At 44.9% G+C, this 17,941-nt stretch overlaps 1 protein-coding gene across 1 annotated transcript in view; it reads right to left on the bottom strand.

Annotated features, from left to right (window-relative positions):
- Window positions 1-17,941, bottom strand: part of rragd (ras-related GTP binding D) — a 55,155-nt gene that overhangs the window by 28,879 nt on the left and 8,335 nt on the right. The window contains exons 2-5 of the mRNA XM_034110809.2: window positions 16,350-16,645; window positions 15,485-15,684; window positions 14,416-14,530; window positions 1,316-1,458 (exon numbers count right to left, since the gene is read on the bottom strand). Coding sequence (XP_033966700.1) covers window positions 1,316-1,458; window positions 14,416-14,530; window positions 15,485-15,684; window positions 16,350-16,645 — 754 coding nt within the window. The remainder of the gene's footprint in view (window positions 1-1,315; window positions 1,459-14,415; window positions 14,531-15,484; window positions 15,685-16,349; window positions 16,646-17,941) is intronic.

The raw sequence follows: 17,941 nt of genomic DNA, 5'->3' as shown, positions 1-17,941 counted from the left end.
GCTGCATGAACCATTCAAATATCAAACTATTCAGTATTTTCAACAAATATGTTATACTTTTTAAAATATTCAGCTTTTTAAAGTCTTTTTTTAACATGGAAGTTATTGCAATGCATTTGAGCTGTAACAATTAACACACACACACACTCTCTCACGACAGACACACATACAGACAGACAGACAGACACACAGACACACACACACACACACACACACACACACACACACACACACACTCTCTTTCTCACGCACACACACACACACACACACACACACACACACACACACACACACACACACACACACACACACACACACACACACACACACACACACACACACACACTCACATACTCTCTCTCACCCACACACACTCTCTCTCATGCACACACACACACACACACACACACACACACACACACACACACTCTCTCTCTCTCTCACACACACAGACACCGATGATGATGAATGATCAAGAGAAGAGAGAGAGGGCGATCAAGAGAAGAGAGAGAGGGCGATCAAGAGAAGAGAGAGAGGGCGATCAAGAGAAAAGAGAGAGAGAGGAGAGAGAGAGAGCGATCAAGAGAAGAGAGAGAGTAATGTAACCTCCTAATGTAAAGTATAACTCCTATGAAAATGTTCAAAAAGTGCTCAAACTTCACATGTGTGCTAACAGTCCAGCTGTGAAGACATCTACGGGACAGTTTTGAGATTTCTTCAAATGCCGTTGCCATGGCAACACAATGCTCACCATGAAACACGGTTTTCTCATAACTTCAGTGAAAATGCTCGAAATGGCCCAAAACTTCACAGGTTTGGTAACGATGCAGCCATCAACACATCTAAGCGTATTATGGGATGTCATCAAATGCCGTTGTCATGGCGACAGATCATTCACCATCAAGTTAGTTCAAAAGTTTGCAGTTCAAATATTCTTCTGCTTTCCCAAGCCTTTTGACTTTCTTTTCTCAACTTAATACAAATTCATTCACTACTACTTACATCTGATATTTAACTCCTTCAGCCTATTTTCAGCTGCAGAACCCATTCAACTATTACATTATTCAGCTATTTCAGGACATCAAGGCTATACATGTTGTTGGTTATACCTTTTTTAAAACCTTTTCTTTTAAATATTAAGCTTTTTCTGCATTTTCAGCTAAATTCAGCCATAAATGTTCACAGTTTACAGCATTCGCACGCATTTTCTGCAGGAAATGCATTTTCTAGTTCTGATAGAGCTGCAACAAGGACAGAGTTTAGTTTTGTGACAATACAGAAGTCGTTATGGTTTATTGAGAGTCTGGTGGCTTACCCGTAGACGCAGGAGATGTCAATGACCACATCGATCATGTCACAACACAGCTCATATGTCTGCATGTCCACTGGACTGCTGTCTGTGGCAATGTAAATCTTACTGACCACATCGAACAGGAAGGCCTTCTCAATACCCGAGTTCTGAAAACAGAGGAAGAGAAAAAAAAGAGCCAACCATTAGCCCCAGGAATCATCAGTTATAGGTTTTGATTAATGCTGTCAAAGAATGTTATCAAGTTATTAACACTATTAACCTGTGACAATCGTGATTGATGACAAGTATAATACTAGTATTTACTTTGTCGTTTGCCCTGTTCTGCCCTCTATGCTGGACTGTGTATCAAATGCCGTCAATCTTTGAGGTTAGGAGTTGGTGCTTCCTATTCACCGGAAGTTGGCTAGAGGGGACGCTGGCGTGTTTTTCGCCGCTCTTCTTGCCAACGCTTATTCCTCGTGTCTATCACTCCCTGCTGTCAAATCTTTTTCACATACACAGCGAAAAGATTGTTCTGCTCTGGTTTTGTGTTTCTGCCGTCTCCGTTGCTCAGTTGATTATGTTTGGCTGCTGTTTAGCTCCTAGCCTCTGCCATCCTGCCATTAGCAAAACGAGCTCACCGTCATGCTCTGCTATCCGTGGAATCCCCGCTCCGGAATACCCTGACTGGGCTCCTCTCTTCCCCGCTCCCAGGACTATCCACGAACCCTCCCTCGGTCCTGCCATCTCAACTGGGGTGTTTTCCATCACCGCTGCTGAGATTCGAGGTCCGGTTTCTACCAGGCTAATGGTGCTAGCTGCTAGCTAGCTCGCTGTTCTTCCCACATGCCCTACCCCGGAACCTGCGGTCTTCAGACTCTAGCCCCCCGCACCAACCTGTGAACCTTCGGGGATAGAGCCTTCAGTATGGCAGCCCCCACTCTCTGGAACACTCTCCCTACGGAGATCCACAACATCCCCACACTTGACTTCAAAAAGGCCCTCAAGTCCCATTTGTCTGCCAAGGACTTTGGACCCAAATCTATTTGATGTTTTGTCTGTCTAAACTGTTCGTCTGACTGCCTTTTGTTTTGTTATGTTTGTTTATACTCCTGTTCTTCCTTGTAAAGCGACCTTGTGTATCATGAAAGGCGCTATAGAAATCCAAGTTATTATTATTATTATTATTTAGACACTTAGCAGAGAGCCGCTGTGATGACCCTCTCTATAATGTTGTCTATGTGCTGGTCTATTAGTATAATTGCTGCAGCTAATATACTCCTCTCTCCCACTCCTGGCCTTCAACAATGTTGAGGGGCCTGTGGTTGTGTGTCAATATAATACTATTTATATCCAACACATTTATTAAAACACAGAATCAATCTACATATCTTTAGGAGACAGCATACAGTCCTTGTCATCAACATTTTATACATCCTTTTAATAATCAAATAATGTAACCTATTTACTTACAAGCCATTTGATCAATCATGCACTGATGGGTGGGCCATGCTGCCTTTCCATGAAAGTATTTATGTGACCTAAAGCATTTAGCATTTACAGCTTAAATGTCTAAAAAAACACTATCTAATGAAGATCCATGTTATTCGAACATACTGTTCGTACTTACCACATGCACTTATTTTACTGATCATTTGGTTTCATCATTGGACTTCATTTTCATTGGCACAGGGAGTTTGTGCTTAACGAAGACTCAATACTTATAATACAATGAATACTTATGGGCATTTTATGTTCTTTGAAAACAGATGTGGCATTAAGTCCCCAAACTGTACCTAAAGATGGATCTAGCTGTGACATCACCCATTGGTTTGCATTGGTATTGGGCAGCAGTAGCTCTGTTTGTAGGAACTTATCTTGGGAACCAGAGAGGGTCACCAGTTGTCCCTGAGTGGGCCGAGAATAGATTGCTGATTGGTACTTTGAGTGTTTCCAGTTCACTTCATGGACACTACTGAGATGCCCTCGAGCAAGGCACTGGGTCCTCACACTGCTCCCCTTACACTCTTTTCCTGCACAAATTCACTTCTTTATTTCTTGAGTATATTTTATGTTGCGCTGTCGTCTGGGCCTTGGACTTTTCATTGCCAACAACTGCACTGTAGATATTGTGCATATGATATCTAAAGCCCTTTGTAAGGGACTGAGAGGCAGAGTAGTGGGAGACACCTACATTCCCAATAGGTGGCTCCACCCGCTGCCAATTAACAGTATTGGGAGCAGGTGGGGAGACCTCACACCTGGTGCTAATCACTCCCTCAAGGGAGACAAAAGCACCTAGTTGCTCAGTGTGTGTGGCACATGGAGGGAGCAGGAGAGTCCCAGACTGAGGACACAGTTGTAAGCTGGCAAGTCGGTTAGCGGCCCGGCTACGTTAGCCTTTCTATCGTAAAAAGGTATTTTTTAGTTGAACAGCAATACAGCCTCTTTTTTTATTTGAACACTGCCTCTGTCGTGACTGCTTCACTACCACTTTTCCCTTTATCTGCCCCGGCCTGTTACACTGGTGGAGAATGCGGGCCTAAGGACTCTAGTGGTGGTGTTGCAGTTAGTGTATTTCGGTTTCAAGATGGAGGATGTACTAAGGGAGTTGGTGCGTATTTCTACTGAGCAGCAGACTCTGCAACGGCAGATGATACAGGAGCAGCAGAAACAGAATGCGCTTCTCCACGTGGAGGTCCAAAAATGCCAAACAGCAGCCTCTCCTACCCAGAGGGAAGCAACCGTACAGCCTAACCCAGGTCGATTCATCCCCAAACTGACGGAGAGAGATGAGATAGAGGCCTACTTAACAGCCTTTGAGCGCACTGCTGAAAGAGAGGGCTGGCCAAGGGATTCCTGGGCTGATCTGGTTGGACCGTTCCTCCTGGGCCCGGCACAGCAAGCATACTTCGACCTCCCTCCTGACCAAGCAAAGGTCTACGTCGTCTTGAAGAGGGAAATCCTGGCGAGGTATGGCTACAGCTTAGCAGCTAGAGCCCAGCGGTTCCATGACTGGAAATACAAGCCAGAGTTGTCAGCCAGGGCCCAGATGTATGACCTAGGCCGGGTAACCAGAGCCTGGCTGACCTGCGACCCCGAAAAGTTGAGTGTTTTAGAGAGGATAATGATGGACAAATATATTCGCTCTCTGCCCTATGAGACCAAGAAAATGGCAAGCCAGCAGAATCCAGCCAGTCTGGATGAGTTGGTTGACGTAGTGGAGAGCCACGTGGCCACAGCGGACCTGCTTAAGTCCACACGACCAGACACCGAGTGGGGCCGGAAAGCCAGTGGGGAAGCATCACGGACTAGACGGGCATGAGAACCGCGATGGGAACCCGAAGAGGTAAGGCGACGACAGTCCTACCTGCCAGAGGGCCAACCGTGTTGCTACCAGTGTGGGGAGATAGGCCACATTGCCCGGGATTGCCCAGGGAAGGATGAGCTAATGCCGACGGCCCACTCATCTGGTGCAAGGCCTTGCCACCTTCTTGACTCTTGCTGGGTACAGGAAAGCTCCCTGGCTCAAATGATACAAGTCAAGGTAAATGGAAAAGATGCAGAGGCGCTAGTGGACTCAGGAAGTGTGGTGTCCCTCATTCAACCCCACCTCCTCGACCATTTGCCATCTGAAGAGACTGTGGCCGTCTCCTGTGTCCATGGGGACACTAAGTTATACCCCACTTGCCTCATCCACCTTACCACAGTTAAAGGCAGCTGTGAGCTGAAAGTGGGGGTGGTTCCTTCCCTACCAGTCCCAGTCTTGGTGGGGCGAGACTGCCTGGGATTTTTGGGCCTCCCCTCCTTCTGGTGCCGCAGGCGCTTGTATCACTATACAAGCGCCTGCCTGCGGCACCAGAAGGAGGGGAGGCCCAAACATCCCAGGCGTGCTAAAGGAAAGCGAGAGAAAGGACAAATTGCCATCCCGGGTACGTCTCCTCAGCAGTTCCCCAAAGTTGTGTGTGCTGTGCCGGAGGAGCAGAGAGGCAACCAATCTTCCAGTGCAGACGAGGCAAATGATAACCCTGTTGTTGCTTTCCCTGGAGACCTAAGCACAGGGGATGAGGAGGAGGGTGAAGTCGCATTGCTTCCAAGTTTGAAGGGCCAGTTTGGGACCGCCCAGATGGAAGACCCCAATCTGCTGCATGCACGCAGCAATGTTATGGAAATAGAAGGAAAACCTGTTCCAGGAGTAGGTGAGCTTACATGTCCTCATTTCCTCATCAAAAATAATCTGTTATACTATGCCAAAGAGGTTGAAGGTCAGCGAAGAGACTTGTTGGTTGTCCCAAAACAATATGTGTCCACAGTGTTGCATCTGGCTCACAGCCATGTCCTAGGGGCCCACCTAGGGGTTGAGAAGACAAGGCAGCGGATTGGGAGCCGGTTCTACTGGCCAGGGGTGGTAAGAGCTATAGAGGATTATTGTCGCACCTGTGTTGAATGTCAAAAGATAAGTCCCAAGCCACACTTTGAAAATCCCCTAATACCTCTACCGATAATCGATGTACCGTTTTCTCGCATTGCCATGGACTTAGTGGGACCGCTGGTGAAGTCTGCCAGGGGACATCAGTATATTCTTGTGATCCTTGACTATGCAACCAGGTACCCGGAGGCCATTCCCTTGAGGAACATGACAACGAGAGTGATTGCACGGGAGCTGCTTCACCTATTCAGCCGAGTTGGGATTCCTAAAGAGATACAAACAGACCAAGGCACTCCCTTCATGTCCAAGATAATGAAGGATCTCTGCAGGCTATTCAAGGTAAAGCAGCTTCATACATCTGTGTACCATCCTCAGACAGACGGATTGGTAGAACGCTTTAACAAGACATTGAAATCCATGTTAAAGAAGGTTGTTGACAAGGATGGTCGTAACTGGGACCAGCTTCTGCCCTATGTCCTGTTTTCAATCAGGGAAGTTCCACAGACTTCAACCGGTTTCTCCCCCTTCGAGCTGCTGTACGGCCGACAGCCCAGAGGACTTCTCGACATCGCGAAGGAAGCCTGGGAGGAGCAACCAAGCCCCCATCGGAGCCTGATTGAGCATGTAGAGACGATGCAGACGTATATGAAAGATGTTTGGCCCATGGTCAGAGAGCACATGGCTCAAGCCCAAGAAGCCCAGAGGAAAGTGTATATCAGAGGTGCCCAACCGTGTGAGTTCCTGCCCGGGGATAAAGTGCTTCTCCTGGTCCCCACCACAGAACACAGATTCATGGCATCGTGGCAAGGTCCCTATGAAGTGGTAGAGAAGGTGGGACCAGTCAACTACAAGGTACGTCAACCTGGCCGTCGCAAACCATCCCAAATATACCATGTTAACCTGTTAAAGAAATGGTACGCCCGAGAGGCACTGCTGTGTTGTGGTTCCCCGGTTGTGTCCCCCTCTTCTCCCGACCAGGAGGTGGCCGAAGTGGAATACGGTCCTGGGCTGTCCAAAGCTCAGTTACAACAAACCAAGGAACTGGTTCAGCAGACTTTGGACGTGTTCTCACTACGACCTGGACGCACAACGATGGTGGAACATCAAATCCACACAGAGCCTGGCCAAAAGGTAAAGATGCGGCCCTACCGGGTGCCGGAGGCAAGACGGGTGGCCATTGAGCAAGAAGTGCAGAAAATGCTGGCTATGGGGGTGATTGAAGAATCTCACAGTGAGTGGACCAGCCCTGTCATTCTGGTTCCTAAGCCTGACAAAACCAACAGGTTCTGTAATGATTTCAGAAAATTGAATGAAATCTCCAAGTTTGATGCGTATCCTATGCCCAGGATAGATGAGCTGATTGATCGGCTTGGGGAAGCCAGATATATCAGCACTCTGGACTTGACGAAAGGGTATTGGCAGGTCCCACTTGAAGCAGCCTCAAGAGAGAAGACGGCCTTCGCCACCCCCACGGGGCTGTACCAATATACTGTGCTTCCCTTCGGGCTTCATGGAGCACCAGCCACGTTCCAGAGACTGATGGACAAGGTTCTGAGGCCACATCGTAAGTATGCAGCTGCCTATTTGGATGACGTTGTGATCCACAGTGACTCATGGGATAGCCATCTCATAAGGCTTGCAGCAGTGCTGGAATCTCTCCGAAGGGCGGGCTTGACCGCCAATCCAAGAAAATGCAAGCTTGGACTGGAGGAAGCCGAGTATCTGGGCTTCACCATTGGGCAGGGCAACGTTAGACCACAAGAAAGGAAGGTTCAGGCGATCCAGGACTGGCCACGGCCGTCAACAAAGAAACAGGTGAAAACCTTCTTGGGTCTGACGTCCTACTATTGCCGTTTCATCCCAAACTTCTCCACAGTAGCCTCTCCCCTTACAGACCTGACCAGAGACTCACAGCCGCTAATGGTCAAGTCGACAGGAGAGGTTGAACACGCCTTTGAGGGACTTAAGAGGGCTCTCTGCGCACGGCCGGTGTTGGTGACCCCAGACTTCAGCCGGGGGATGATTGTGCAGACGGATGCGTCAGAGGTGGGCATAGGAGCAGTACTATCCCAGGAGGTTCACGGTGAGGAACATCCCGTCATGTACATCAGCCGGAAGCTGAACACAAGGGAACAAGGGTATGCTACTGTGGAGAAAGAAGGCCTAGCAATAAAATGGGCGCTTGAGAGCCTCCGGTATTACCTCTTGGGACGACATTTCACTCTGGTAACTGATCATGCCCCACTGATCTGGATGGCAAATAAAAAAGACACAAATGCTAAAGTAGGAAGGTGGTTTGTCTCACTACAAGAGTTTAACTTCTCTATCATCCACAGAGCCGGAGCTAAGCATGGGAATGCAGATGCTCTGTCCCGTAGAGATGCCCTGTGGACCATGGTCACCTCTCCTCGGCCAGAACTGAAGGGGGGGGTGTGTAAGGGACTGAGAGCCAGAGTAGTGGGAGACACCTACATTCCCAATAGGTGGCTCCACCCGCTGCCAATTAACAGTATTGGGAGCAGGTGGGGAGACCTCACACCTGGTGCTAATCACTCCCTCAAGGGAGACAAAAGCACCGAGAGTTGCTCAGTTGTGTGTGGCACATGGAGGGAGCAGGAGACTCCCAGACTGAGGACACAGTTGGAAGCTGGCAAGTCGGTTAGCGGCCCGGCTACGTTAGCCTTTCTATCGTAAAAGGTAATTTTTAGTTGAACAGCAATACAGCCTCTTTTTTTATTTGAACACTGCCTCTGTCGTGACTGCTTCACTTGTCCTGTCCCACCTAAAATCCTTCACAGACCCCCTCCTGGACCCCCTGTAGTTCAACTACAGAGCCAACAGGTCTGTGGATGACGCTGTCAACATGGCCCTTCACTTCCTCCTCCAGCACCTGGACACAGCAGGAACCTACGCCAGGATCCTGTTTGTGGACTTCAGCTCCGCCTTCAACACCATCATCCCGGCTCTGCTGCAAGACAAGCTCTCCCAGCTGCACGTGCCCGACTCCACCTGCAGGTGGATCACATACTTCCTGTCCGACAGGAAGCAACACGTGAGGCTGAGGAAACACGTCTCTGACCCCCGGACCATCAGCACCGGTTCCCCTCAAGGCTGCGTTCTTTCCCCTCTGCTCTTCTCCCTGTTCGCAGACGACGGCACCCTCATCGGACTCATCTCTGGTGGGGACGAGTCTGCTACAGGTGGGAGATGGACCATCTGGTGACCTGGTGTAGGGACAACCACCTGGAGCTCAACGCTCTCAAGATAGTGGAGATGGTTGTGGACTTTAGGAATAACGCAGCCCCACCCGCCCCCATCACTCTGTGTGACTCCCCACTAACTGCTGTGGAGTCTTTCCGCTTCCTGGGCACCATCAGGGCCCAGGACTTCAAATGGGAGCAGAACATCTGCTCCCTCGTCCAAAAAGCCCAGCAGAGGATGTTCTTCCTGAGGCTGCTGAAGAAACTCAACCTGCCAAAGACGATGATGGTGACCTTCTACACCTCCATCATGGAGTACATCCTCACCTCCTCCATCACCATCTGGTACGCGGGTCATCCGCTCTGCAGAGAAGGTGATCGGCTGCAATCTGCCATCCCTCCACGCCTTCAGGACCCTGAGGCGGGCAGGGAAGATAGTGGCCGACCCCTCCCACCCTGGACACAAACTGTTCACTCCCCTCCCCATATTGAAATAATTCGGAAGTCGCAACGGCTCATTTCAAAATAAACGTGGATTTGTGTAAAATACTAGTTTTTCGGGGTTCGTGTGTTTTGTTTGATTTTAAATAAACAAAGTCTTGGCTTTCAGAATATTAAACTTTTATTTCCAAAATCACACGATAAATACATGTTTGAAGCTCGTAAAGGGAAGAAGACAAGCACCTCTCACTGGCCACTCTGCTCTTCCGCAGCGCCGCCCCCCCTCCCTCCGGCTGCAATTATGAATGTAAGGCATATAGTGATCATAGATAACACGGCAGGGTCCGTTACAGTTTGTTTTCATCTGATTTCAAATAAACAAAGTCTTGGCTTTCAGAATATTAAACTTGTTTCGGCAAATTCAGATGATAGATACAACTTTGAAGCTTCGTAATAATTACAAGCGGAGAATGGAGTAACTTAACGTCACAGCAGGCGTAACAACAGCCGGTGTTTTTCGTGAGTGTTTTCCCCGGGAAACAAACAAAATACACACAAACGCAAAAATACACAAACACACACGTATACACACACACTCGTGGGCTTCCCCCAGACCAGTAATCCAAACAAAAATATCTTCTCTCCGTACTATTTTGATCATTTGATCCGCTAATAATCAATCAGATCGATGGATTCCAGAGAAGAGGAAACTTTGAAGGCCTTTTTCTCAAAATGATGACTCGGTGGTGGTCGTTATTTAATGTGACATATGTCGCATAATATTTGGAGTACAACAACAATCCTGATATCATCAGAAAGCTAGGAATCTCCTCTTTCCAACAGTGTATACAACTCAAAATGTGTCTTCGGGACAATGCGACTGATTTCGATGGAGCAGGTCACATATGCATTACATTAATGCACACAATGTTCAAATACTGCTTACTGAACATATTCTTATTTCATATTCTATAACTCATTGCATTCCATTTCGCTGTAAATTACTACTATATTTTATTACAGTGTCCTTAAAGATCTTTTGTTTTATATTAGATTTCTTCTTTTATATGGAGATTCTTTGTTATATATTTTATGTATGCACCATGACATCAAGTCAAATTCCTCGTATGTGTGAACATACATGAATATGAATATGTGTGGCATTAAACCCGTTTTTTTATTCTGATTCAGATTTTACTGGTACAAAGAGTTATTCATGAACAGTACATCACTCCGGCCTTGAGCTTTGTGTGAGCTCCACTCCCACACATAGCTAGGAAGCAGCCTTATGAAGATTCCACTTTTTCAAATCAAATCAAATCAAGTTTTATTTATAAAGCACATTTAAAAGCAATTTTTGGTCGAGCCAAAGTGCTGTACATGTAATAAAAACACATTACTACAATCACAATAAAAGACAATAAATTACAACAGATATAAAAAACACAGGGAAAAGTCAGGAGTCGTGCTCCGCTCTGACTAGAAGACCAGAGAGCGGAAGTGTGTCTTAAGAGTAGATTTAAAACCCCTAGGGTCTGGGCCGACCTCACATGGAGGGGCAGAGTGTTCCAGAGCCTAGGGCCAGCTGAAGCGAAGGCTCGGTGCCCTCAGGTTTTGAGCCTGGTCTTGGGCACTACCAGCAACAGCTGGTCACCAGACCTTAAAGCTCTGGCTGGGTGTAGCACTGGAGGAGTTCAGCTATATAGGCAGGAGCCAGCTCATTTAGGGCTTTAAATACAAATAAAAGGATTTTAAAATCAATTCGGAACCGAATTGGAAGCCAGTGTAGTGAGGCCAGAATTGAGGTGATGTGGTCACGTTTTTTGTGGCCAGTCAGAAGACGTGCAGCTGCGTTTTGGACTAGCTGCAGGCGCTTAATTGAGGCCTGGTCCATACCCACGTATAGAGCGTTGCAGTAATCCAGTCTTGAGGTAACGAAGGCATTAATAAGCCTTTCTAAGTCTTTAAAAGAAAAAAACCACTTGGTTTTGGCCAATAGTCTTATTTAAAAAAAGCAGGATTTGACTACGCTGCTGACCTGCTTGTCAAATTTAAAAGCGCTATTGAAGGTCACTCCAAGGTTTGTGACAGAGGGGAGGATGTTTTTATTGAGAGAGCCCAGAATATCAACCGGAGAGGCTGGAGGTTGGGGTCCAAAAAAGATGACCTCAGTCTTGCTCTCGTTGAGGTTGAGAACGTTTTTGCTCAGCCAGGATTTTATCTCTGTTAAGCAGTCCATCAACTGCTGTAATGAGTTGACATTTGCTTTGAGAGGCAGATATATCTGTACATCGTCGGCATAGCAGTGGAAGGGAATATTGTGTTTTTGTGAGAATTGAACCTAGGGGCACAGTAAAAAGAGGATGGGGCCCAGAATAGAGCCTTGGGGAACCCCACAGGTAAGAGGGGCTTTGGCAGAGGAGCAGGCACCTAGCTGCACTGAGAAGCTATGGTCTGTCAGGTAGGACCTGAACCATGCAAGGGCAGGGCCTGTGATGCCAGCGGACTGTTCAAGCCGGGACAACAGGATGCTGTAGTCCACAGTGTCGAAGGCAGCTGTCAGGTCTAACAGCACCAGGACAGCTCGGCTACCTGAGTCGGTGGCCAGGAGCAGATCATTAAAAACTCTTAAAAGGGCTGTTTCAGTGATGTGCATGAGTTTAAAGCCAGACTGAAACTTTTCATGGATTTCATGCGTGGTTAAGAAAGACTGCAGCTAGGCGTAGACTACTCGCTCTAGGGCTTTAGATAAAAATGTGCGAGAATGAAGGGGTCGAGATTTTTCTTTTTAAGTAGTGGCTTGACCACGGCATGTTTGAAGGCAGCTGGGACACATCCTGAGCTAAGAGAGGTATTTATAAGCAATAAAAAAACTTGCTCCAACTGAATCGAAAACATCTCTGAGAAGGCGAGAGGGAATGCTGTCTGAGGTGCAGTTTGTCGGCCGCAGGTGCTTGACTACATCCGAGAGAGAAGAGAGGGATACAGGCTCAAAGTGGTCGAGGACAGCAGGGCACAGAAAAGGAGCAGAATCTGGGGTAGCACTAGTGTGGGCTAGCCTAAGCGCAGATACTTTTTCAATAAAAAAATAAATACATTTAAGAAACTTATCACAGAGAGTAGTCGATGGCACAATAGAAGAAACATCACAGGGATTAATAATAGAGTTGAGGACATTAAAAAGAACCTGAGGTTTATGGCTGTTTTTGAAGATTAACAGAGAAATGTGCTCTGTTTTGGCTGCTTTGACTGCCGTCTGGTAGTCGGAAAGGTAAGCACGAAGGATTTCTAGGGAGACATGGAGTTTATCCTTGTTCCATTTTCTCTCTGCACGCCTGCAAGCGCGTCTGAGAGCATGAGTACAATCATTGAGCCACGGCTCTGAGAGAACTTTGGTGCGTCGAAACGTAAAAGGAGCAAGATAATCCAGTATTAGGGTACATGTCGAGTCAAACATGGAGATAAACTCATCCGCACGAAGAGCACAGTTCACCTCTAATTTACAGGTCGGAGAAGCATTAAAAACATCAGAGGCAGTCAAGGGGTTAATCGAACACAGACGACGCGCAGGGGCACGTGATTCGACTCCTGCGGAAGGGATCGAGGTTGTAAACAGAACCGGTAAATGGTCTGAGATATGCGTTGCTGCACAGATTTCATCCAGAGACAGACAGTCCAAACGATAATACTAAGTCCAAAGTGTCCTTTTTCGTGTGTTGGGCCAGCCACGGACTGAACGAGACCAAAATAATCAAGGAGATTTAAAAAGTCCCTAATATGTAAGAAATATGTTTTCTGTAGAAACATTAGCGAAAACAAATTACGTATGATGGTGCCAGAGTAGGGAGGGACTTCCACAGGCCGGCCGAATGCTGATTGGAAGGTCGTGTTGCCAAGAGAGTCTGCGCACCTACCAAAGAGAACCAAGTCTAAACCACGGTATCTCTTCAACTAGTCTTGAACAATCATAAATGTACGGGCAACGCCCTGTGTAATAAAAATGTATGCACGCACAAGGTTCGAGGCTCTTTTCCGGAAATAGTGGTTACATATTACAGCTTTGCTGCCTGTAATTTCTATGACGTGACGGAGTCCTTGGCCAAGTGAATATATATCTTTTGCTCTCTCATAATAAATAGTTAAACTTAGAAGTTGTCTGTCTTTCCTGGAATTTTTAACACAACAATGGACACCTTTTTTGTTAATAATTACACCATGCTTTTTTGTATGACGTCCAATGAATAAGATATGAGTGGAGAACTGTGAGTTGTAACAGCAAGATTGAAGCTTATGTATATGGCAGATGACACTGAAGCTGAACAGGCACTTGCATTTGCAGGGGACTGTAAATAACCAGACAAAGAATCAAACCTGCATATGTATGACATTCGATGTAACCTAAACAATACAAGGCCTTTTTTTGTCATGAATAACATCAGCAGAAGTTTGTAAAAATGTTAGTCCATTTATGAAGTAGGTGGGACAATGCACAGTAATAATCAGAGCATGTATTGCACATCATGCAAATATGATTTAACCATACAGGCACATTTTCACCTGGTTCTCAGTGTCAGTACGACATGAGAAACATGAATGGTTCTGTATGGACTTTTCAGTTATAGAGGTATGAGTTGTATCTGGTACTATCAGTGGGAAGTACAATAGACCCACATAACTGTGGGTATCCTGCAGTAAGTTGTGAAGGGATCTAGTATATTTGCTTTGTTATTTCAGGCAACAATTCAGTAACATACTTACAGTAACAATCATAAAATCAGTAGTGGAATTTGATGCAATGTCTGCATTCCTGCAATGCAACCAATATATCTGATGCATTGCCACCATCTAGTGATGAGATTGTGAAGATCAGGAGGACACACAAAACTGTATCCTGTAATGTGCCTGATCAAACCTGAGTATACAGTAGAGCTAGTGGAAGGGTTCTACTGTCTGTATATTTTTTAAAGGATGTCTTAGTTTTCACACATATTGAGGTCATTTAACAGCGCTGCTTGGTTTCTGTGCTGTAGTGCCAGAGCTGCAGGATTACTCACAGATATGAAGATGTTGAGCAGGTTCTCCAGCGTGGGCAGCTGTGGAATGAGCTTCTGGACCACTTTACTAAACGCCTCGAATATGGAGTGATCGTATATACTGGTTAAATAGAAGCTGTAGACACCAGGGAGAAAAATTGGAATAACAAAACATTGAAATAACAAACTTTGCAATTTTAATTTTCATACCTCTGTAAAGACCATGGATGTATAAAGAGATCTGGATACAGCGTTGGAGGCGGGGTCCTTTTCATTTCAATGAAAGTTGCTAAAGCCAAAATAGCCTGACTCTCGCGTACAAGCATGCGCAGATTTGTATTAAGCCCCGCCTCCAATCCGCCCTGTCACGTCTGGTCTTAATTAGTCCATTGAATTAAAAGGGAAAATAACTCTGGCTTTAGATTTTAGGGCATAATGATTGTTCGTCCAGGGAAGTTGATTTACGTAATTATGTACTGATTTACAGATGTTTCTTTCCTAATGTAAGTCAATGGGAAAAAGTATTTTTGGGCCCAATAACACGGAAGTAGTAGTAAACCGTTTGGCTACTACAACAATGAATACCTGCCATGACATAGTTATATCACACACCTATTATTCACTTTCATGGATCCTGTTAAAAAACACTTAGAAGGTATATATTTTTTTAATTGTTTGTTTAATGTATTCGTTAATCTCCAAAGTGTTTTATTCAGTTGTTTTCGCGATCCTCCGAATCCTCCACAGATTTCAAAACCCTCCATCCTCCTGCAATCATCACCTTTTCAAATCTAGGGGAGCGCGATATGATCTAAACTTTGTATCACAGTATTTTATAGTGTTTTGCCGTGACAGTATTACAAAATTAAAAGAGATATCTGAATTCATGTATTATCTTAAAATGTGAAACATCATGCAATTGAAGTCTAATTTAACTTAAAGCCTGACCTAGCCTATGTAGGTTTCTAAGTCTAAAATGTATCAAATCTGATTAGTACGTTTATGACTCAATATACCATTTTGAGATCTGGTTATATTACAGTATCCATTCGATCCATAAATATTGTGAAACCAAAAACAGTTAGCTCACCTCAGGTGTATTCGCTCCAGGCCTGCATCCACTTGGTCATCGTTGGCTCGTTTGTGGATGTCCCTCTGCTTCTCGATCTTATGGTCGTCTGACAGGCCATCCACTTTGTGAATGAACACCTCGAAGTTGATGTCTGGGTTGACTGCGTAGGCCCTGGTCACCGTGAGGTGCAGTCTATTCAGAGCCTCCACATAGTCATCCTATCAGGACGAAGAAAAAATATCCACACAGACAACAAATGTTCTTACTGCATCTTGTATCACATTTTGTATCAGTGGCAGCTGATAAGGAACACAACATTCAATTACAATAATGTCCTGATCGTATTTGTACACTTTGGAATAAAAATAAATAAACATTTGTATGCAAAGATTTAGAAAAGCCAGCAAAGAAACCTCTTATTATTGTTTTCTAAACTAATTAAATATTAGGCAAGCACCCTTTTGTGTAGCCATATTAATATGTAATTGATATAGTTTATTACATTTTTAAGGGGATCAAAATCAGAACACTGCTCAGTGTACCAGGTATTTATTGATAATGGTATCAGTTATAAGAATGATATGCTTTCTTGCCTTGATTTGAGGATTGATACCACTCTCATATTTGAAATCAAAGCCTTTAATTACTGTAAGGTTATGTAGCATAAATTCTTTAAAGAGAAGAAAAAACTATCCTGGCTCAATCCGAAGGTTAAAAAAAAATCCACCTACCAGCACCCTTAAAGCTCACGACTATTTCCTGGAGTCTATGTCGTGGTCTCTGTAACTGGGAAAGACGTGAGGGGAAGTGGCCATATAACTCATCATGTTATTGTGCACATTAGCACTACCTGTCTTAAGCCTAGAGTGGTTTTTCCTCTTACCTGTGAGTCAATGACAAAGATGAGCGCCCCGGTGCCTCTGAAGATCATTTCATAGTCGAAGGTGGGGTCAAAGAAGTCGATCTGACCGGGGAAGTCCCAGATCTGGAAGCTGACGAAGGAGCTGTTGGAGACGTCCTCTCTACAGATCTTGTTGGTGCTCTCCAAGAACAGGGTCTCGTTGGGGGACATTTTATGGAAAACCACCTTCTGGATGGAAGACTTCCCACTCCTCCTCAGGCCCATCAACAGGATACGAGGTTTGACCTCTCCATTCAGAGAATTTGTGAAGCCCAACTCTACACAACAGCAAAGGAGCAGGGGCACTAAATAAGATCTCCATCCTCAACAATGTTTAACAGCAAAGTTTAAAGATTGCTTCAAGGGGGACTCCACTGATTTGCATGTCCAATTATATTATTTCGAGGTAATATAAAAATAATTCTAGAATAAAAAATTCCTTAAAAAAAAAAAAAGTGCAAATAGCATTTTGGCTAACTGGCAATTCGACAAAAATCTACAGTAGCATCCTGTATAGTGCAAAATAAAATAAATGTGAAACCTCTACACGGCTAAAGAGTCCAGTTGCTGGAGGAGGCAAAGAACCCCCATACTTATTAACACTACCAGGTTTATTCTGCCTCATTTTAACACCGTTATTTGTATTTGTTTAATTAGTGCGAATGCTGTTTACAGCATGCCACTATAGTGCTTCAAATCTTTATTCTTCCCCTTATTATTATTATTTCAGCCAATACTTTGGCACTCCATAACTTCAGCTTATTTTCAGCTACACAAACCATTCAAATATTAAACTATTCAGCCTGTTCAGGAATCGATGGGAAACCTTCAACTTTTTCAAAATATGTCATACTTTTTGAAATATTCAGCTTTTTAAACTATTTTTTTAACATTGAAGTCAATGGGAGATGCCTTCAAATCCTGTTTTCCTACACCTTGCACCAAATGATACTCCTTCCACATACTTTCAGCTAGACACTTCATTCCAACTTTCAAATGATCACAAGACCTTCAGCTATTCAATTCCTATACAGATATTTGACATATTTTAAACATTTTGAGATATTGAATTTAGTTTGGAGCTTAGCAGAGAGGCCTTTTTCAGATTTTAATATTAGAGTGGATGGAGCAGCTCTTTAAGTCTAGAGTGCTTTGATCTCAAAACAGAGTGGAGCAGTGCTTAAAATTCACCCCCACATTTTTTTTAAACTTGTCATAATTCCCAAACCCTACACTCCTCAGACATATTTTTTCATGAAAAATGTAGGAAAACCTCTCCTAGGTTGGAAAATAAAATTAAAATAAGAAAAAATATTAAAGAAAATGCCTCGAGGGCAAGAAGAGAGAAAAAATCCAGCTAGCTCCCAATTGATTCCCATGTTAAATTGTTCCGGATCTTTCTTCAGAGCAGAGAGAAGTACACTTTACATAAACGGCTCCCATCTCCACATTTTACACACAAAACCCAAAAGAAAGACATATTTCAGTTCATTGGGGTTCCCTGATGCTCACGGTCTGGTAATTGTTTTATAAGAGCCATAGTTTTTGAACAGGTGGCAAAATCAGATATACTC

Source organism: Pseudochaenichthys georgianus, chromosome 22 (assembly GCF_902827115.2).
Source record: "Pseudochaenichthys georgianus chromosome 22, fPseGeo1.2, whole genome shotgun sequence".
Lineage (NCBI taxonomy): Eukaryota > Metazoa > Chordata > Actinopteri > Perciformes > Channichthyidae > Pseudochaenichthys > Pseudochaenichthys georgianus.
This window is presented reverse-complemented; position numbering and strand designations above follow the sequence as displayed.